General features: G+C 39.2%; 2 protein-coding genes across 2 annotated transcripts in view; one reads left to right on the top strand and one right to left on the bottom strand.

The window, feature by feature from the left end:
- LOC147420191 (uncharacterized) overlaps window positions 1-2,460 on the bottom strand; it is a 53,921-nt gene extending 51,461 nt beyond the window's left edge. Inside the window, exon 1 of the mRNA XM_086504928.1 lies at window positions 2,324-2,460. The gene's annotated coding sequence lies outside the window, so the exon portion shown is untranslated. The remainder of the gene's footprint in view (window positions 1-2,323) is intronic.
- Window positions 1,877-16,594, top strand: LOC147420190 (expansin-A4-like). The gene is made up of 3 exons (XM_086504927.1): window positions 1,877-2,505; window positions 6,599-6,905; window positions 15,955-16,594. Exons 1-3 carry the CDS (start codon window positions 2,001-2,003, stop codon window positions 16,259-16,261), a joined length of 1,119 nt encoding a protein of 372 aa, XP_086361053.1. The 5' UTR covers window positions 1,877-2,000; the 3' UTR covers window positions 16,262-16,594.
- The last annotated feature ends 5,815 nt before the right edge of the window (window positions 16,595-22,409 follow it).

The following is a 22,409-nucleotide window of genomic DNA, read 5'->3' as shown; positions in this document are numbered from 1 at the left end:
CTTGAAGGTTTTCTTAGTTCCATGTGGAAATCTTGAAAAGGGCTTTCCATTATAGGATCAAATAGATTTTGAAAGGTAATGCTTGTTGTTAACTATTGCTAGTCTTCCTCCATAGATTAGATTCCACACAGGGTATCTCTTTAGATAGTCTCTAATTAATCCCCAGTCCAAAATGAGTGCCACATATTTTTGTTTTATGTTTTTCTATACTCACAATTGTGAGTGGATGACTTATATGAATCCAGAGAGGAATGTCCAATAATCCTCAAGCGTGAAGGGTGCCTTGAGGTCTACTTAGAACGTTACATTTTGTCGATTGCTAGGAGCTAGACTCAAGAGGGCATTGATTGCTTGATTACAATCATCATTTGGAGTTCTTATGTTTTCCGATAGTGATTATCGTTTCCTTGCCTTCTTGAGTAATTTTTTTGAAGCTGGTCATTGAGAGGTCTTTATCAAAGACCCACTTGGTTTCTAGCCTTCCATGTTTGTCTGAAGTAGCAAAAGGGAAAAATTTGAGCGCAGATCAAGATGGCTTGGTTCTTCCACACCTTGCCTCTCAAGAGTAGGTTGTTCTTGAGGAATGGGATCCTCTAAGTCTTCCACATTTACATAGTTTCCCCGCTAGACGTCTCATAATGGGATAGTTTTGGAACAAGTGGAGGGGATCCTTACTAGACGCTTTGCACCTGAGCCTATCCTTCTAGTTAGTACTTTGACCCGAGTTGGAAAAGCCCCCCAAAGAACTTTCCATAGGAATATCTCCATCGTTGGGGGCCACTGAAGGTCCCACATATTACTTGCAATCAACACCCATCTACAGTGCTTTTGCCACTGTTTATCGGTGCCACATATTGAGCTAATGTGAATGTGTGAATGAAAAAGTTGACATTGCAATCAAAAGGAAGGGCGCACAACCTTTGAGGGGAGCTTATTACTGGCTAGAAGAAAGCCCTCAAGTTGGGAAGGGACATAAGTTAAGAGTTTGTTGCTAAGTAGTCAAAAGCCAAAGCAACAAACGTTCTTAATCCCTTAAGAGGCCATCATAAGACAAAAGTCATTGAAAACATAAGTGCAAACCTTGTGATAATCAATGGTTTATCTTTTTTTCTCGCAATCATGTGACACAAAGGGTCTTTTGGTAGAAATATTTCAAGCAACTAGCTTTGTGACCATCAATTCTAGAGTGCAAGTTCCCACCCCGTGTTGAGAACCGCGTTGCAATCCATGAAGTATGTTCGGCTTTGTTCTTGAGCCCATAGTTTAATGGCACCAAGGTATAACCCCTTTTTGGACTTTGGTTATCAATGATGCAACATCCACATCACCTTTGTTATCGCATTCTTTTACGCCTTTTGGAACATGGGCCTCATGCAACTCGAACGACTGAGAATTTAGCACACCCATAGATTATCAGTTTCCCATGATTGAGTGGTCAATCATTAACAAGTTGAACAATGCCTTTACATTCAAAGTACATGCATGAAGGAAAGGTGCTTGTCTTCCAATAGCACATGCATCATTCCTTGTTATGAGTTTGATGAAGAAGGTGGGGTAGAAGTGGCTAATTTGGTTTCTTTATTTGTCAAAGACACTAAACAAGGCGAGATGCATGGAAAGAATGGAAGAATTCCTCAGATACCAACCTGAGTGTTGGCACCCTATGCTCCTCCTCAAAAGAAACCTACGGCTTTTGTTTCTTAAAAAACATTAGATCCATGGATATACCCTAATTTTGGGAATTTTTTCTGAGGTGAGTCTGGTGGAGATGGGGAGCAAAGTGGAACTTTGGCAAAAAAAATTCAAGTCAGTAGAAGGGTTTTTTTTTTTTCTTAGGTCGTTCGAAGCTCGAAGCTTTGACTAGTTTTACGAGATTACGCCCACTCACCCACACCCGCATGTCTCAAGAGATGAACCATAGTGGGTGAGCTTAGAGCCCCTCACCTTTACCCCTTGGAAGAGATTTTAAGAGACGCGTCAAAACCTAAATTCAAACATTAATGGTAAAAATGGAAGAACGTTTGATTGTGTGTGTGTGTGTGAGTGAGAGAGAGAAAGAGAGAAGGAGAAGTACGAATATGTGGGGGCACGATCAGAGGAAGGACGAAAAGCAAGCGCGAGCACGTTCTGCACAAGCTCCAGCGCAAGGCCCTATACCCATATATATACACACAGACACTCACACACACGCAATCAGCGCAAGATCACTGCCCTTCAGCCCGAAGCTCAGCAGCTCTCGACGCGCGCGCATTCTCTCTCTTCATCTGAGGGCTCGCGCACACACACAGGCGCACATAGAGAGACACAAGAGCCGTCGGCTTACTTTGGGCAGGCGGGACATGGCGAAGAGGCTGCAGCCTTCCTTTGCTTTCGCGCTGCTGCAGCTGCTGCTCGTCCACCCGCTACTTCGCCGCAGCGCCGCGCAGACGCTCTACACGCCCTCCCTCAAGTGGCGTAAAGCCCATGCTACCTTCTATGGCGGCAGCGATGCTTCTGGCACCATGGGTACGTCTCTCTCTCTCTCTCTCTCTCTCTCTCTCTCATCGCGTCTTGAGTTTAACACTCGCTGAGGTCTCTGTTCTCTGAAGTAAAAACTCGAGCAAAAGCTATGTATTCTAGTGGTTGCACCATTATTGGTTGGCACTGCCTTTCGGCAAAAAGGGAGTGTAAATACGAGAGAATTTCAGCTCGTGTACAATGGAGCACCCATTGGTTTGAAGCCTTTGGGTGTTGGTCATGCGCGGCTTGCACATGGATAAGGTGGTTATGTTTCGCCCTGCTTGCTATCGTGGCAAGCAAGCACGAACTGATCTTCGATGGAATGAATCGGCTAGTGTTCGTTTGACCCAAATTATCAACGCAGTTTCCACACATCACCTCCATCCAACGAGTGCAAAGTTCTACCACTACGCCCGCATGCGGGCATGCCGATCATCTCCACCTACACGGTGCTAGCAGACCGAAATTTATACAAAGCCAAGGTGATGTGCCCAACGTTTTGCTATCCCTCCTTCTCCATAGCAAATGTTGCTCCGACGAGTGTTTGCTACATCCTCACACACCCTTGAGTGCATCGAGATTGTAGAGACCCTAAGGTTCACAGTGGGGAGAAGCACCAACACAATTTGGGCGATTCTCTGTAAGTGATTGGATCCAATATGTTCCTTTGTCTTGTTTTTTCCTTAGGGTGATCAATGCAAGTCACAATGGGGTCAATAATCACCTAATGTATTTTCATACATTTCTAGAGTCAGTAGAAGCCATTAGGTAATGTTGAGTCATTGTTGACATATTTAAGGATTTGATAAGGCAGTAGGTCAAATTTATAGGGTAAGCTACATGATATCCTCTATTTCTATACACATAAATGTAATTATGCACAGGTGTGGACACATATATAGACAAGCATCTCATCTTATGGATACCAATATTTCTGCTTCAGCTTGTCCATAATTAGCATGTCACGAGAATCCGTTTCTCGACAAGAATACTCAACACAATTTTATCCGCAGATGCATGTGTACACACATAAACATGGGTGAATTTTTAGGGTGAAACCCCCAAGTTAAGAACACTAAAATTGGGGGGGAGGATAGCTTGATTTGCAAGTCATTTCCTACAGCTTGCAAGGATGTAAAATCTTCGTGCCATCGTCTTCTTTCATTCAATTTTGGAATTTTACTTGCCGTGCAACACACTGGCTTTGCACCAGTCTTCGAGAAAAATGTGTCTCAGCTTAATATCGTGTCGTTTTCAATTTCAAAAATGTTGGTTGAGGTCAAGGGAAAAAGGAGAAATTCCGTCCCAAAATAGAGAAAAATAGTGTTAAAACCCAAAAAACGACCTAATTTCCTCTTTACAAAATCAAGAAAAGGAATTTTGTATGTTTGGAAAAACGATTTTTTTCGAACACTGCAATGATCCTCGATGCAATGACAGCCATTTTATTTCACCTTTCATTTTGCAGCCTCACATGGCTTGACTTTTCTTGCATTCTATAGCTTGATTCTGATCAATGTTTGAGAAACTAGTCTCTTTCATTAAGCAGCCTCTGGTTTTTCCCTCGCAAAGAAGCAAACCGAAAACACTAGCAAAAATTTTGAAATTAGTAAGGTTTTTGAACTATTTTCACATATTTCATCGATTTGTTTCCCTTTACCATTATTTACAACCAGCTAGTCTCAATTTTCAACCGGCTCAAGACTGAGCTGAGGTAATCCTTTTTCGAACATTGATTTTTGTTAAACTCAACCTAATGGTTTTATCACTTTCTTATTGTTTTAGAAAGCCAATGTGACCCTTTCACTTGTTTTTGAAGAAGCATGCATTGAGAGTTCTTAACTCCTTGACGAGGACTTTTTGGCCTTTGAGAGGAAGGACTATATGGAGGGGGTAAGTTATTTGGTATGGTATTGGCATGTTAAAACATGCATTAGAGAAAACCCCAAAAAAAACATGCACCAGAGGAAAGAAGAAAGCAGTACAAAATTTTGAATGATTTATTTTAGTAAATGAGTCCCCTAGTTTTTTTTTTTTGGCAAAACTCACAATTGTGAGCGATTGTATTAGAATGTCATAGAGAAGGACTCATCCGAATGGCCCGTGTTGCTTTCAGCCAATCATCCAAGTTGTGACTTTTACCTATCACATATATCAGCTCCTCACTTCCTTGTACAAAAATGAGTCCCCTAGTTTAAAAGCTTCGTTTTCAACTTTTTGTTTGAAATACTTTCTTTTAGTTTCTAAATTGCTTTTTTCATTAAAGAGATTCTCCTTAACTTCCTAAGAGGATACGGATGATCGGTTTCTCTTTTTGCTATAATCACAATTGTGAACATTGGAGCAAAACTATCTCAGAAATGGACGTGCAATATATAAACCTTAAGCACTATCTGCATGGTTCATTGAAAATTAGTTTTAATTTGATTAATTTAAATGGAGATAAGAGAGTTTCCATATTTGACATTTTGAAGCAAGGGTTTTTTTTTGGGCCAAGTTTCAAATGATGATGAGATTTTGGTTTGATGTGTTGTTCTAACGATCCTTTTAACATGAGTTTGAGTGTTTTCTCTTTGTTCTCTAAAAAGTACCATGATTACTTTAGATGGTTCTATAAGAGTTGATTGTTTTTTGAAACGAAAGCTACAAATTTCTTATTAATTCTTTTTTTTTTTTTCATACTCACAATTGTGAGTAGATGTACAAAATTCTCCCAAAAAAGAATGTACAATAATCCTCACGCACGTGATGTGCCTAGAGCTACACAACCCCACATTGACATAAGCTATTTCGGAAGTTACATGTCATGATGTGATCTTAGATCTTATTCACTTTCTTTTAAAGTTTCTTCTTGGATTTTATTCACTTTCTATTGAGATTAAGTTTTTTAAAAAATTTACTTTTGTTTGAGTTGTTCATGAGTTGTCTTTTCTTTGTTATTGTTGTTGTTGTTGTCGTCAATGTTGTTGTTGTTATTGTCGTCGTCGTCGTCGTCGTCGTCGTTGTTGTGTGTGTGTGTGTGTGTGTGTGTGTGTGTGTGTGAGAGAGAGAGAGAGAGAGAGAGAGAGAGAGAGAGAACTTATTTTCTTTTCTTTTATGTTTATAACTTTTTATTTTACATATATAAAATAAAAAGGCATGCCATTTTAATCTCTAACTAACATGTATCTCATGAGATCTGTGTTGTGTTGTGTGTGAGAGAGAGAGAGGGGGAGAGGGAGAGGGAGAGCTTATTTTCTTCAAATAATTTGTAATTGTAATATTTTTTAACATATCAGATCTTGAATTTTTAATCCATATAAACAGATGATTGTAATTTTAATTGAGGTGCTATAATTCATATTTTAATTCTCTTTGTCTCGTTATAAATGTATTTTAAGACTGAGGAAAAAATGTCATTTTAGTTTCTAGAAAAATTGTCAGGGGATTCACCATAGAAAACTTATCGCACCACATAAGTGAAGGGGAGGGGTTATTTTTACAAGTTACATAAGCGTATAAGTTAGGAGCAGACCCCCAATAATTTATCTCCCAAGTTTAAAAATAAGGAAGAGGGGTATCATATTTATGGGAGGGGGGACAATAGCCAATAATATGAGAAATGATTGGCAAAAATGGTAATATGTTGAATATCATGATTGTTTTAAATCTTTCTTATTCCAATAAGTCTATTAAATCAAACTTGCAAGAAGATGGTGTATCAAAGAATTCATAGTGAGGAAGATCTTGCACGCTGAGCTTTACCGCCCTTCTCTCTCTCATGGCCGTGTGTGTGTGTGTGTGTGTGTGTGTGTGTGTGTGTGTGTGTGTGTGTGAGAGAGAGAGAGAGAGAGAGAGAGAGAGACTAAGAAAAGAAAAATGAAATAACCTTTTTATTGACCAATTTATAGAACTTCATTCACACATTTATCTCTTTCTTTATTTCAAATAAATATCAAGAGGGCAAATCCTCAACATTGTATCAAAATCACTTTTAAGGACTTCACCATCTTAGCCCATTTTGTGAATGAAATTCTCTACATTGGTAGAGAGCTCACAGAACCTTTATTTTATTTCAATAATATACCAAGCATGTCTAAATTGTAATATATGTGCACAGGTGGAGCATGTGGATATGGAAACTTGTATAGTGTAGGGTATGGGACGGCAACAGCAGCATTGAGTGCACCCTTATTCAAAGGAGGAGCTGCATGTGGGGCATGCTTTCAAATCAAGTGTTATAATGCAGGGTCAGATGCAGGGTGTGTAAAGGGAGGCATGGTCACCATCACGGCCACCAACTTTTGTCCAACTGGTAGCTTGGGTGGTTGGTGTGACCCCCCTCGTGTCCATTTTGATATGGCCTATCCCTCATTCATCAAGATTGCTGAAGAGATTGCAGGCGTTGTTCCTGTCAAGTATCGCAGGTACTCTTTGTCTCTATCTTGGAAGTGTGTGTTTGTGAAAGTGCGACAGAAGATGTGGCAACAAGGGAACTTGCAAGGGAAGAGAGAGGAGAGAAGAGGAGAGAAAAGTTTTCTAGAGAGAGAAGATAAGAGGAGAGATAATATGAAGAGAGAGGGAGAGAGAGAGTGTGTGTATGTGTGTACAAATCGTAAAATCCCACTCGCCATAAATGGTTTAAACTAGGAAAACATAAGGCACCCATCAAGAAGACCGGATAAAAACTAGAAAATCCCTTGGAAACACCTCACAAGGTTAGGCATAGCCACAAAGAAGCCCTCACTCAGGAGATGACCTCCAAAGCTCTATCACCCACTGTTAGATAGATAGATAAGACCTCTAAGGGTGCCAAAAGATCTACAATTCTAGTCTACCACTGCATCAAGTACACCTTTCTCTAAAATTTTCCAGGGCCCAAGATAGACAATCCTTTCATCAAGGGCAACAAATGCATGCAATCACCATCAATTGTCCATCAAGTGCATGAAACCTGTGTCCATGAGGATCCCATATGTTACCTATTACTACTGTCCACTTTGCCTCATGCCAATGCGATCTCCAACTTTTGCTAGCAGCAAGAACTAATCTACCTTGTAGCAAAATGTGGCATAAGTTCCCTTTATTTTTAGTACAAAAAACTTCTTGTTCTTGGGCCAATGCCAGACTTTCCAATCTAGTTCATCCTTGCAAATAGGTGCCATAACATTACTCATACCTTCGACCACTCTGGAGACCGGTAGGCTTTCATTTCCATTGAGGTCGAACTTGGTAGTCAGTTAGTTCTTCTTTCTTGTTTAGGCAGTTTCTATCCCAAAACTGCTTTATTGCTAAGTTTTTTGCCTATTTCTCTCCAAAAGAGATTTAATGAAACACCTCCAATTTTAGTAGCGAGCAAGGGGGACTAGTGGGTGATGGAGTTCTTGAAGTATCTGGTTGCCTCCCCCCATTCACGTGCTTCTGAAGCTTTGGCACACTTACACACAAGCTCGCATGTGGTGCCACCTAGTTTCATGTTAGCCCAAACTGGTGCGAATAGTTTTTTGTGCACTCCTACTCCTTTCCATAGGTTCTTGAGGGAGCATAGTTATACTTTATCCATCATATCCCATGTCATAATGGCCCAAGCAGGATCCTAGTTCACTATTGCCACCACAAACTTGGCACTTTGGGCTTCTGCATGAATAGTTGGGTTGAGTATTCCAATTCTACCCTGCTCCTTGGGTCTAGCAACCCACTCCCATTTTCCCATGTTTTTGTGGCTTTGAAATTGTTTAGGTTTCACGAACTCTTTCCAATTGCATTTAAACATCTTCAAAGTAGGGGAGAAGAAGGATAAGTAAGGAATCATGAACGAGTTGACAATCTTTGCTCAACATTGAAGAGCGAGCAAACACCGACCCACACCACTTGCTCTACCAGCTCTTGCCGACGTGCAACAACGCTCAAATCCTTCAGCTACTTTTATTACCTTCCTTTTCTCTCTATATCCCCTCTCTCGTCCAGGTGGAAAGAGCAAAATAGAGGGATATAGTGAGATTCCCTTCAAAAGGACATGCGTACATACCTACTCACATCTTTTCATCTTACTTTTGATTTTATGCTTAACCCATTCAAACCTTTTCTTGAGCTTTGCTTTTCAGAGATACCCACCCTTAGTGGGGTCCCAAGGTGGCGAAACACCATGACAATTCTCCCAACCAATCAGAAGGGATGAATGAGTAAATGAGATCAATCTCTACTTCTTAATGTTTCATTTGGCACCTAAGGTGGTGACAAACATTTGTATTATTGCTAGCGCTTTTCTGAGAACCTGTGGGTGGCTTTTAGGAACAACAAGGAGTCATCAGCAAAGCAGTTGGCCAGAAGTTGTTTGTTGCATAGGAGAGAGAGCACCCTTACATGTCTCCGATCTCAATTCTTTTCTCGAGCATGGTAGCAAGGGGGTAAGGGCCAATTGCAAAGAAAATAGGGCCAAAGGTTAGCTTTGTTTGATTGATCTGTTGACTTTGAGTTCCCACCACTATGTTGTTAAAGGGAAGTTTTGAAGAGCTGCCTGCTCCAAAGGTGTGTACCATCTGACACATACAAAGTCCAAATCCTAGAGCGTTCATTGCTTCTTCAAGATACCCGATCATAAGCTTTGTCAAGGTTGAGCTGGAGAAGGATACTTTTGCTTGGTGAAGTTTGCATATTCAATGCCGATTGTTGCTGCTAGAATGTTGTCGTACATTGACCTTCCTTGAATGAAGCCATGTTGGTGGGGGGTGATTATCTTTTCTTGGACTAGAGATAGCCTATGGATTTATATACTAATTTGAAGAGGAAAGGGGGGAAGCTTACAATGAACGGGATCCCCCTTTCCTTTTTTTTCCCAAAAACTCACAATGGTGAGTGAATTATATTATCAAGACCAAAATAATACAACAATATGCCATGCTTGTGTTGAGCCATGACAACTTTACAAGACCATAGTTACACCGGTTGAAAGGGGTGTCACCCCACGATAAAGATAGGGCCTATGCCCTTACCTAGAAAGGTGAGTCATTGTTGTGCCAAAAGCCTTGTTCCACTTATCAGTGTTCATCTGTTTTCCAATGGCAAAAATCACCCCAATTTTTCTTGCGTTATCTCTATGAACCTAGTTGAATCCATGGTGACTTGAAAGTTTTTGGCCTTCCATACATGTTTGAAGTAGCAAAATCTAATAAGTTGAGTTATGATAAGGATGTCTTGGCTCTTGAACACCTTTCCTCCCAGGAAAAGATCGTTTTTAGAGAATCCTATCTTCCAAGTCTTTCAAACCCACTTGCAAATCTTTCCTGCTAGGCCACAAATCATTGGGTAGTCCTTAAAGAGTCACTAGCCACTCCACATTGTGAGCACCTATTAGGACCAATACCCCTGATACAACCCTAGTTGGTAGGTCTCCCCATAATACCTTCCACAAGAAGACCTTCATTCTGTGCATCCATTGAGAACACCATATATTCTTCACGACAACATCCCATCTTCATTCTAGCCAATACTTTCCCCATGGCTTGTTCAAAGGGGAGAACCAATCTGTTGAAGCCATAAGGGTGTGGTACACTTCCTTAGTCTGAGGTTTTTTGAAATGTATGTCCTTGGGCCACCACCGTGCTTTCCACTGAAATTTGGATCCACAAATAGGTAGACACCAACTGCTAATCCGCTCAAGGGCTCTGTTGATCAACAGCCTTTTTGTCCCATTGAGTTTGTATTAGGCAATCAAATGGTTTTTTTCCTTCCATCTTCTACTGTTGTAATCCCAAAGTTGGCCCAATCGCTAACCTTTCTTGCCACTTCCCTCCAGAATGGGTTCAGAAGGATGCTTCCCGCCTTAGAGAGCCAAGGAAACCAGTGAGATACCGAATTGTAAAAATATCTTGATAACTCACCCATTCAAGAGTCTCTGTCACTTTCTTGCATTTCCTAGCAGCCATCGTGCATGTTATTCCCTCAAGTTTCAGGCTGGCCCATTGAGGGGCAAGCAACGTGTCATGCACCTCAAGCCCTCCTCGAGCCTTTTCCACTGGCCTCCTTCTGAATAGAGATTGGCATTGTCCAACATTCCTTTGGCCATAATAGCCCAAACATGGTCTTGCTTTGCAAGTGCGACCATAAACTTGGCGCACTAGGCCTCCGCATGAGTACTAGGGTTAAGAATCCCGAGGCCACCTTGCATCACAAGTCGTGCTACCATCTCCCATTTTTTCCACTGCCAGGGCATCAAGTATTTAGTGTTGTTCTTCCACAAAAATCTTTTTTCCGGTTTTAAGAACTCTTTCAAGTTTCATTTGGCCAGTATAGGGAATTATGAATGAATTGATCACTTTAACTCTGCTCAAAAAAGGGAGAAGCGCAAACTCCCATCTTCTTATCTTGCTTGTGGGTTACGTCAACCTCCTGAGGAGTTCCCAAGTGCCAACAAAATTTCCCTTTAGATAAGACCTCCCTGGTCCACATCAACGGATTGAACGAGTCATTTTCAAAGAGGGAAATCAGTCTGGATTTTTCAGTACACACTTTGAGCTGAAAGCTATTGCATACAACTGTACTATCTCTAGAGCTCTCCTAATTACCTGTGAGGGAATGCTTTTAGGAAAAGCAAGGAGTCATATGTAAATAGTTTTGCCAGAAGCTAGACGTTGTTTGGCAAAGATAGCCCTTGAATCTCCCCTTTCGCAACACTCTCTTCAAGTAATGCTACCATAGGGTAGGATCCAATAGCAAACATTAGAGGGGTTAATGGGCAGCCATGTTTGATCGATCGTTTGACCTCAAATTTTTCCACAATTCTCTCATTGAATAGGAGCTTAGATTGGCTACCAGCACCAAGTGTGCTAGCCAACCTACACATCCTCTGCCCAAAGCCCTGCTCAAAGCCCAATGATTCATGACTTCTTCGATGAATGACCATGTTATCCTATCATAGGCTTTATCTAGATCTATCTGAAGCAAGCTACACTCTTGCTTAGTGAAAGAGGCATACTCAATGCCAACCATAACAGCCAGATTGTTATCATATATTGACCTCCCCTTGACAAAGCCATGCTAGTGGGGGCTTATGACTTTGTCCAAGATGCGAAAAAAGCATGAGGGCGACCGTTTTGGCAATAAGTTTATACGCCTTTCCTCTTCAAATCAATATATAAATCCATAGGCTGACTTAAAGGCTTACCACACAAGCTATGTCAACTATTCTAGGGCCTCTCGTATAAATCTTCTTGAGACCATTTGGCCAACCCTCAACACTAGGTTGGTAACCTAACAGGACATAAAAGTGTCCTTTCAGGGTTTTGAAAAAAACCTCCAAAACCGTAGTAGATCCACTCATTTTGTAAAATCCTTTCATGAGGTTATAGTTCAAGGCCTACTACACATGGAAAAAATAAGAAACTTGTAAAATTTCTCATCTTTTGGTCACACCAAGCCTCCAAAGTTGATGGAACAGTACATTTTCATCAAAAAAGTCATTTCTTATGTTTTGTTGCATAAAAATAAGATTAGGGATTTTTATAGGACTTGAGATAAATTCCCTAGTTAACTTCAATGGGTTGGTGATCAGAACATATGATTGCTTCTCACTCACTATTTTTTGTTTTGCCAAAAGAAATAGGTACAAAAAGTTGAATTTTTACCAAATTGTTTCCCTTGTTTCTTGCACGATCTCCATGAAAGTAGCAATAGAGAGAATATTCTCAAAGACTCGTGGATAGTTCCTGGCCATCTATATTTGCTTAAAGTAACAAAATCTAACGACTTATGTGCAAAATAGTAACACTTAGATTTTCATCACCATCCCTCTGAGGAATAGATTGTTCTCAAAGAACCCTATTTTCAAGGTCTTTTGTATCCATTTGCATGTCTTTCCTACCATTTCACTTATAATCATAACAGGTGAGGGAGGTCCTCGGGAGTCGTTTTGCAACCCGAACATCTATCAAATTTAATCTAGCAAAAATCTTTACTCCAATTGGCATAGCACCCCATAATACCTTCCAAAGAAAGATCTTCATTGTTAGCCGCCATTGCAGCTTCCAAATATTATTTTATATCACCATCCACCTTCCCACCAACCATTGCTTCCCAAAATGTTGTTGAGAGAGAGAACCAATCATTTGAGATCATTAGAGTATGGTAGATGTCCTTGGTTTGGCTTACAGAAGTGCCTGCTCCCGAGCCACCACTAGGCTTTCCACTCGATCATGAACTCGTACACCGACATATAGTAAGTGTCAAGCCCCTCCAAACTCTAAAGACCTTGGCTCTCTAAAGCGGGTAGTATCCAACTCTCGCCCTTTTTTTCGTTACTAAAACTCTAAAATTTCACTGCTATTCCAAGAGATTTTACTATTGATAGAGAAATAAAATTGTATCGATGACCTCATGTTCATGCAATATTATCCTTCAAAGTTTTTTTTTTTTTTTTTTTGCCCTCTTACCTTGTTCTAGGGTTTATCCCTTCAATGATATACGAGGCTTAATAAAAGGGTTTTCTTACATATTGATTCAATTCTCACTCACAATTTGTGTTTTTTTTTTTCAAAGACCTATTACATATCGTTAATATTAAACTTTAAAAAGTAAGAGATATCTTTAACTTCTTTCAATAAATAAGCTTTATGGACTTGAGAGATTTTTAACTTTTGTCAGCAGGTGAGCTTTTGTGACATTATCGCTTGTTTTATTGGGTGAACGAGCAAAGTGAAAGTTTGAAGTAGTGTGAGTGATGAATTTGTCGGATTTTTACCAATGTATTTAACACTAGGGCTATGTGAGCTCGAGCCACTTTTGTGTAAATTCTTGTTCTCATGAACCACAAAAAACTGCATCAAAAACCTTTCAGGATTTGTTCTCAAGGCATGGAGGTGGTTGAAAAGAATAAAAATAAATAATTTCATATAAAGTTAGTATTTTGCAAGAGCCATCTTTTAAGAACAATCGAACAAAAATTACTCAAAAATATACTTGGACATGTACACAATGAGAATCCATGCATATACTATTTAGAAAAAAAGATTCCAAACTTCTTTTAAGAAAAAAAAAGATGTATGCTGTCAGATTTAAAAGCCAAATTTATAGTTTTTTACTATTTATAAAAAATAATATTTTTTCATTGTGTTTCTTTTTTGCATAAACAACATACTAAAATGTTCCTCTATGTGATAGGACCTTAATGATATCCTATGCTCGTGGTTCTTTGAAAATATTCAATTTACAACAAATTTTATAGAATGAGGTGGCAAGTCACTATTGTGGCTCAAACCGCTTAAATCGTTCAAACCCAAACTTAGTGCTAACTTTGCTAAGGTGACACTCATTATTGACAACATTTCTTTTTGGGGGACCGTATTCACCATAGTGAGTGATATGAAATAAGTGATTTAAATCAATAGATTAATTTTGCAAAATTGAGGTTAAAGCTTTGGTTATTTCAACACCAAAAAAACACTAAAATACTCAAAAATGAATTTTAGAATTGAAGGGACCTCAAAAGAGTGTGGTGTTCAAAAACACCAAGACAGAAAATAAAATCCAATTGAAACATTAACATGATATCAAGTTATTTAACAAATCATGAATAGAAACGATAAAATTCCATCAAAAATACTATGTCAACAGGCTCAATGCATACTCAAACATTGCATTTTTTCATGTATTGCTCCAATAAAATACTATGTAGCTCTCTTTGTTCTGATCTCCCATGGCTCATATAGATTGATTTATGTATCTGATGATGTGTAGGGTATATTGGGCTCTCATGGCACATGATGTGCATGAGATTATCTTGTAAATTTTTTGGTATTTAATTTCTTTTCAACTCACCAATTGATGAGCACTTTTTTTTTCTTTTTAATCTCTTAACCATTATTTTTTCAAGGTATGATTCCTTTTTCTTCATAATCTATACAATGCTCATTTGAAGTTGTAGCTATCATTCTTTACTGAAACATGCATAAGAAATGTTAGAAAATTTAAGGTGGTCTGTCTTATTAAAAAAAAAAATTCACGTTTAACAATGAGAGAGAGAGAGAGAGGAGATGAGCGGAAAAGTAAAAGGAATGGTCTTCCTTTTCTCAATCTCAAGATTTAGCATTGCAGAAACGATGATTTTGATAGCATTACAGAACAAAAGGTGATTTTGAAGGTACCCATTTAAAACCTTAAAACTATAAAAACTTAAAATACCAACTTGTGCTTAGAACTAAAAAAAGATAGTTGTAAAGTATGATGTAATATCCGCCTCTCAAGGCTCGGTCTGGGATTGAGATTGATCTGTAATTTTTTGTTTTCTTTCTAATACAATCACTCACAATTGTGAGTTTTGCCAAAAAAAAACTAAAAAAAGATAGTTGTTTTTCTTTTAAGTGAATGAAAAAACCTTGTTATAAGATAAAGTTCGATGACCCGAAGCTACCCAGAACATTTGTACAATCTCCATAGCTTTTCTGATGACTTGGAGTTACGCCTTCAAGAAGAGAGCATACTAAAAAAAGAAAGCTCGATAATACATTATTGGCTTTCTAAAAGAAGTCTTAGAGAGTGTCCGGTTAGGCATACTTTCAATATTTCAATATTTTGAGTGATGATTAAGAATTATTGAACATGATTTCAATTTTAAAATAGTAAATAGATCTTTTTATTTCACCCTTCATTCCACATCTTGATATGCTAGACTTTTCTTGCATTCTATTGTTTTAGAATGTTAAAGTGAAACTTCACCTAAGTATAATTCTAGTAATTTCTAGAGAGACACACACACACATTGATGAGTTCCCTTTATTTCACATTTGATTTCACACCTTCACATGGTTTAACTTTTCTTGCACTCTATGAATTAATTTTAATCAATATTTGAGAAAGTCTCTTTTATTAAGCGACCCTTTTGCTTTTGACAATCACAAGGTGGCACCTTTTATAAGCCAATATATATATTTGGTGGTTGTTTTTGGTAGAATGTGTTTCTAGCACAAGAAGTTTTGGACAAATTCTCACAATAATTCCCACCTTGTGACTTACATCAACATCATGAGCTTCTGGGAGGCATCGCATATCTAGCTAGGTACGATTGGGGGCAGGGGATCGTCGGCCCGGAGGTGGGGCCGGGGTCCCCTGCCCCCAATCGTACCTAGCTAAGTATGCGGTGCCTCTTGAGCAGAAGCTCATGATGTTATTCATTGTACGAAAAACACTAGAAAAGACTCCGTTTTCCTACATGAGAAAATTTCTAAATCTTCTTGTGGAGATTTGGATGTTGGTTGATGCCATGGCTTGGGTGACCTTTCTTGGTTTAGTGAAAGTTGAGAGAGAGAGAGAGAGAGACACACACACGCGCGCACGCAGGCGCGGGGGGGGGGGGGAGAGAGAGAGAGAGAGAGAGATTTGACAACTAGCTAGAATATAACAACTTGCATATTGTTATCCTTGAGAAATGTTAATCCGTAAGGCATCATGAGAATGTAAACTCACCTTATTTCCTTGTCCATGTAGGGTGAGGTGTGCGAAGACAGGTGGAATACATTTCACAATCAATGGAAACCCTAATTTCAATTTGGTGCTCATCACAAATGTTGGGGGAGCAGGAGATGTGAAGTCAGTACGGATTAAGGGCTCCAAAACAGGATGGATCAAAATGATACGTAACTGGGGCCAAAATTGGGAATGCACCAAAGTTCTAGTGGGTCAAGCCTTGTCCTTTTTGGTCACAACTAGCGATGGACAAACCTCTGTAAGCTACGAAGCTGCTGATTCTACTTGGCTTTTCGGACAAACATTTGAAGGAAGCCAATACCCATGATGGTCCCTTTGACTCCTTATTCATCATCAATAATTATGCTCAACACCATAACCTAGGGGCCCTTTTAGCTTGTGGTACGGTCCTCCTAGCTGCAAATGTTGCACACATAGCCCTTGGCTTGATGGCCTCTTTTTTGGGACTTCTATTGTATTCATTCATTGCGCCCTTGAGGAATCTCAGCGCATGTATATTCTTCACATTGTGTTGTATTATGTCATGAAGCACAGATGCTCTACTCAAAGTGGTGCAATTTCATATTTGAGCACCCTTTGAGATTTTATTTATGAGGCTCCAAATTTCCAGCAAAGTAATAAAGGTGCCACTTTTCAAGTTCCCTTCAAGAACATATGCATATATCCCCATAGGAGGGTATTGCCAAAAAAAGCCACATGCATGGTCTTAGCCTTATAGACACATCAATATTCTTTCTTTAACTCTTTCAAAGCTATTAAGTAATGCTCTTTGTCTTTAGGTTGCTCGTGATATGTGATTGTAAGGGTGGCTCCCTATAGAGCCAGTCACTATCTCTAGCAAGGTGGTTCCTTCTATCCGGTACTATCTATGGTATGCAAGAGGTGAAAGGGAGAGATAGAGGGGTAAAACACGAGACAGAAGTAGAGATAGGAGAGGGGGGGAAACTAGATAGATGGAGAAGAAACTCTAGATAGATATAGAAGAAAGGGGGGCGAGAAAGAAAGAGAGAGCAAGAGGAGGAGAGATAGAGAATGGAGAAAGCGGAAGAGAAGGATTGAAAATATAGAAAGAGTAAGAGAGAGAGAGAGAGAGAGAGAGAGAGAGAGAGAGAGAGCAAGAAATTGCTAAACGGTAAGGACGAGAGGGAGAAAAAACGATACAGCAAAGGAAGGCATATATGTGGTGAAAACAAAGGTAGAAATAAAGATAGGGAAAAAGATCAATTCTACCATATCTTGGTATTGATGTATGTGAATACACTTACGACCAAAGGGTCACTTTTCCTCGCATTAGGAAATTTTTTTCCCATGGCTTGTATATACATCCAACACTCCAGTGCAAGTCTTATCTTTGTATTAGCACTCTTGGGAATACTACTTCCTATGTCATTTACTTTTGAGCTCCCCCTTCATCTTCTTCATCATTGCATGCATTTTGTAGACGTATTTCCAACAATTGGTATCGGAGCAGGCTTAACATCTAGGGTAGCATCACCTACACCCTTTGGCTCATGTTCTTTAATTGAGATGATTTTTGGTGAGCATTTATAGGGCTCATTTTGACCTACATTTCCACTATTGGTAGTATTGTATAGGCAATTTTGTCCTTTCTGAATAGTTTTTTGACATTGTAGATTTCTACAAAACGAACTTTGTTGTCTTTTGTGAGATCTGCTCTATAATAGCAAACATTAGTTTTTCGCAATTTTTCCTCGACACATGCAATTATTGCATCAGGTGCAATTATTGGCTATGGCTAACAACAATGATATTTTTCACATATTGTTTGTTGAGGAAAAAGTGAATGGGGCTACCATCCACTTTGGGCATATATATATGTAGCATATCCTTGTTGCAAAGGGTGTTTGGAACATTGTAGAGGGCTTTTGTGTAAGACCACGTTCTGTCGACATTGGTTTTGGGGATGATTGTGCAAGTTCTCGCAATTTTGTTGCAAGAATTGTTTTGACTACTATTGTTGTGACACTAAGGATGTATGGGCTCATGCATTGGTTTTGCTTTTTGTTAAGTGTTTCATTATTCCACAATTTTTTTTTAAATAGCAAGTAAGTAAGTAGACACTCATGTCTCATTAAAGGGAATCAACCAAGATACTTTACTTGGAAAAGCAAAAGACCAAAAAGGGTGTGAATTTGGCATTGACGGGTGGCAAAATACCCCTCTAATTTGTGGAAATTCCCAAAATATTTTTCGGATTTCAAAAATTCCCAAAATAACCTTGTATCTATTTTGGTTGAATTGTTCAATATTTCCTAATCTTTATTCCTTTTTGACAATTGAGATCCGTTTTTACTTAACAAGTACTTTGTCACAAATTACCTTGCAAAAAAAGGAAATTATGTCTAAAAGTAATAAAGCAATTCATCTCCGAAGCAGACACAGCCAACTCGAAGTTTAGTTTTAGCAGATTCTTGTATGATAGACAATTAGTCTTCTTATGAAAAGCTACAAGCAGGGGCATTTAGGGAAATTTGAAGGGCCTTTTGGAAATTTATGACAAAATACTGGGAGTATTTTGGGACCCTCTCTCTCTATCTCACTATCCATCGTGAGGCCTGGATCTGTGTCCGCAATCCAGGAGAGAGATGACGTGCGTCAAGAGCAGCAGGAGACATGCATTTTAGAGGGATTCTCTCTTTCTCTTGTTCTACCTTGCTCTCTCTCTCTCTCTCTCTCTCTCTCTCTCTCTCTCTCTCTCTCTCTCTGTGTGTGTGTGTGTGTGTGTGTGTGTGTGTGTGTGTGTGTGTGTGTGTGTGTGTGTGCGCGCGCGCAGGCCCTACAAGCCTGCAAGCAACAACATAGATTCTCTCTCTCGCTTTGTGTGTGTGTGTGTGTGTGTGTGTGTGTGTGTGTGTGTGTGTGTGTTCTTGCAAGACGGCGAAGAGGTCAGGCATGGAGGCATGAGGCGGAGGACAGACGGCGGGGGCACAAGGGGTTGAGGTAAGGACGCGCGTGAAGACGTACCCCGCCAACATTGACGCCTTGCACAGAGAGACGGAACCTCGAATCCGAGTGAAGACTTGCAGAAGAGGGAGGAGAAGAAGGCTTGCTCGTGAAAAAAGTCAGAGCAATGTCGCAGGAAGAAATGCCAACTTCCAAGCTCGTAATAACGTGCACACACTAAAAAGGAAGCGTCAATGGTACTGGTGATGTGTAAGCGTAAAGGAGCCCTAGATAGAGTAAAGAAACCCTAATATCACACAACATTAGTGAAACCTTGGCGATGGTGATATCGAACTCTGTGCGTGCGCCCACACACACACAGAGCAACAAAGGGCCGATGACCAGAGTGAGGACAAGCAAAGGAATCTGGTGAGATTTCATGTATTAGAAGAGAATCGAGTAGTGGCAATTATAGTTATTAGTGGAGATAGGATAGACTATCTACTTTGCATGCAAATTCAATGTTGGCCAAAATTGCTTGCTTGCATAAAGAACTAGAGTTGAAGGTTATGCACTAAGGTAGATGATATGGATGTATTTCTTGCAGGATAAAAGATCTCAATTGAGCACTTAATTTTCATTGTTGAGATCATTCTTGGTAGTACTCTTGTGCAAACAGTTCTTGATTCTTTGCCAGAATCTATTCTTGGTAGTACTCTTGTGCAAACAGTTCTTGATTCTTTGCCAGAATCTTATCGATTTTTTGTCTCCACATTTAGACTTGTGAAAAAGAATAAGCATGATGATATGAAGTCTTGTGGTTTTGTCTTTTATTGATGCAAGAGTCCCAATATAGGAAAAAAAAGGGCTAAGCAATGTGCCATTGAGCAAGCATTTGTGGTTTCATAGCAAAAGAATAATGCTATTATTGCCACGCCCAATGCTTCTATAGGTAACAGATTGCCTTGGCAACTATTGTTTCTTTGAATAATAATAGGTTTTAGAAGTTTGAAGATAAAGGCAAGAAGAATCTAAAATGTCTATGATAAAAAGATCATCTCATCAAGCAATGTCCTCAGATTTTGCAAATGTCGTGCAAGATGTAGAATCAGCTTTTAATGTGCAATGTCAATATGACCCATCTAGAAAATGATGCATTTTTTGAAAAACTATGGATCATACATGGTACTTTTATTGTGGTACAACTATGCACATTAGTCTCATCATTGGTCACTTCTTTCGAGATTGTTCATAACAAAAATGCAATCTTGTCTACCAATAATGCCTCTTATCTAGTTATAGGAGTTGGGAATATTGTGATTACTGTTGTGGGTAGCAAACCTTTCACACTTTTGAATTCTTTGTATGTATCTAGGACCATGAGCAATATTTTGTCTATACGGCACTTACAAAACTTCATCTTGTAGTCAAATTTGTGTATGATAGATGTACTATGCATGATCTCAGTTTAGATGATACTATTGTAGCATCTGGTACTTTACTTTGTGATAAGTATAAGCTCAACGCTTGCAACAAATGTGTGGATTCAACATGCACAGTTTTTTATTCAGGGCCTATTTTAGATGCAAAAATTTTGCATATATGTGAAGTGAAGCGTAGCGAAATGTAGCAAAGTGAAGAGAAGAAGTGTTTAATGAGTAGGGAAGGCCTCCTTTTAAGCTTAATTTGATCAGGCCTTTAACTTATCGTGATAAGTTACTTTACATATTTTGATAGGCTTTCTTTTTTCTCAAAGCTTCTCCAACAAGCTACTTATGCAACAAGCTAATTTCTTAAAAGTGGCTTATGCACGAAGCTACTTTTCTTACAAGTGGCTTCTTCAACAAGATACTTTCAACTAGTGGATTTTTTTTTTCAACAAGTTACTTTTTCACCTTACCCTATTCTTTCTTTGTTTTTCTTATGCACATTTATATTTTCTTGAGATAAAACCAATATCCCATGCATTGGTTATATCCACGTTCCCATGGTGAAAACCGAAAATGTCTCATGGATAGCTTTGCATTGATTATATCCATGTTCCCATGGTTAAAACCGAAAGTGTCTTGTGGGTAGCTAGGGTGCTTTACTCAATCGTATTCGGAAAGTCGACGGCTTAGATATTTCAGTAAGAGTAATGCTAAGAGGAGGACCTTACAAACTCCCCAACAAAAAGAAAGAGCTGTCCTCAGCTCGAAATAAATAAGGAAGCTGGGAAATCTTCATTCGCACGTTACACATTCAAATTCTGGGTAACGCTAATTTATCCTTCCTTGGCTGGCTTGCCTATATAAGGTGCACTATATTTTCATTTCTTCCAATATTATTCCCTTTGTCTTTCACTTTTCTTTCCATCCCTTGTCAAAATTCCTTAGGTTTGTCTCTTTACTCATTATCTTACGTTATGGATCTGTGGCAAGAGCTTGTTTTATCTGTAGCCATTCCTCATCTACAACAAACAAGTGAAGCCGTGAGGAGAGATTTTGTGGAGCGATATGGGCGCCTGCTATTTCCTCACTTGGGAGCTTCAGCAACTCAAACCAAATGGCATACATTTCAAAGTGTAACAAGGGTGACCCTTTGGGGTTGGGATCACTTTCGTAATAATGTCCATTTGGCTATGGTTACTGAAGCTATGGGTTTGGGTCCTCGGTATTACTGCGTGATGAGGTCAAGGCATCGAGGTTTTTCAGAACGGGTCTTTTTGCTTGCTCAATTCCATCCTCATCAAAAGATATATCTTTACCCTCATTTTGGTTTACCACTTAGAGGGCCCTTTAACTTCACACCTCATACTAGAGAGATTAGTGCAATAATTTCAGAGCGAATCTTTCCTATTGATGAGAAGCCTAATATGTGCCCTGCTTGTGATAGTTGCTTTTGTGATCATGTAATGGATGGGCTTATTGACCTCTAGAAAATGTATCTTTGTTATATCCCTTAACAAGTTCATCATGTTCTTAGATCTTGGTCCTGTCTCAAGTCCTTCTTTCTCTGATTTTTCTTGATGGATATAATGAAATTGGTCAGAGTTCTTATATCTTGTATTTGATAGATTCCTTGAGAGAATTTCAAACTTAACTAAATCTATTTATTGATTTTGTAATTCCATACACAGATCCAAGTCACAAGATGTAAAGAAAAATGCTAATCTCGTTATTATTTAGCAAAAGATCAGTTACAAAAGTTCAGTAAGAGAGAGCTTGGATTGTATAGTTTCATGGGTTAACATGGTTTAGTTTGAGTACAAAAAAGAGGAGAACCCTGATAAAAAAGATGAGGAAACTGAGAAGTAAGGCATTCCCAATCTTCCCAAGAGGCATCTTCAATGGGGTAGCCCTTCCACTGGACTAAAGCCTCCCGAATTGTTCGATGTCGTAGCTTCCGCTCCTTCATGTCTAAAATTTGTTCTGGCTCCATCTGGAATTCTTCCTGTGTGATAAGAATAGTATCTTCATCATTTAGGATGTGAAGGGGATATCTTTTTAGCAAGCTAACATGAAAAACATTGTGCACAGGCAAGTGAGGGGGTAAAGCGAGTTTGTAAGATT

This window comes from Adiantum capillus-veneris, chromosome 28 (assembly GCF_014529385.1).
Source record: "Adiantum capillus-veneris isolate H3 chromosome 28, ASM1452938v2, whole genome shotgun sequence".
NCBI classification, from domain to species: Eukaryota; Viridiplantae; Streptophyta; class Polypodiopsida; order Polypodiales; family Pteridaceae; genus Adiantum; species Adiantum capillus-veneris.
This window is presented reverse-complemented; position numbering and strand designations above follow the sequence as displayed.

Bases quoted from the DNA above. Each gene is read 5' to 3' on its own strand.
- LOC147420190 (XM_086504927.1), top strand. From the start codon at position 2,001: ATGGTAAAAATGGAAGAACGTTTGATTGTGTGTGTGTGTGTGAGTGAG. The intron at 2,506-6,598 runs GTACGTCTCTCT...ATATGTGCACAG, and splicing joins CGATGCTTCTGGCACCATGG to GTGGAGCATGTGGATATGGA. The intron at 6,906-15,954 runs GTACTCTTTGTC...TTGTCCATGTAG, and splicing joins GTTCCTGTCAAGTATCGCAG to GGTGAGGTGTGCGAAGACAG.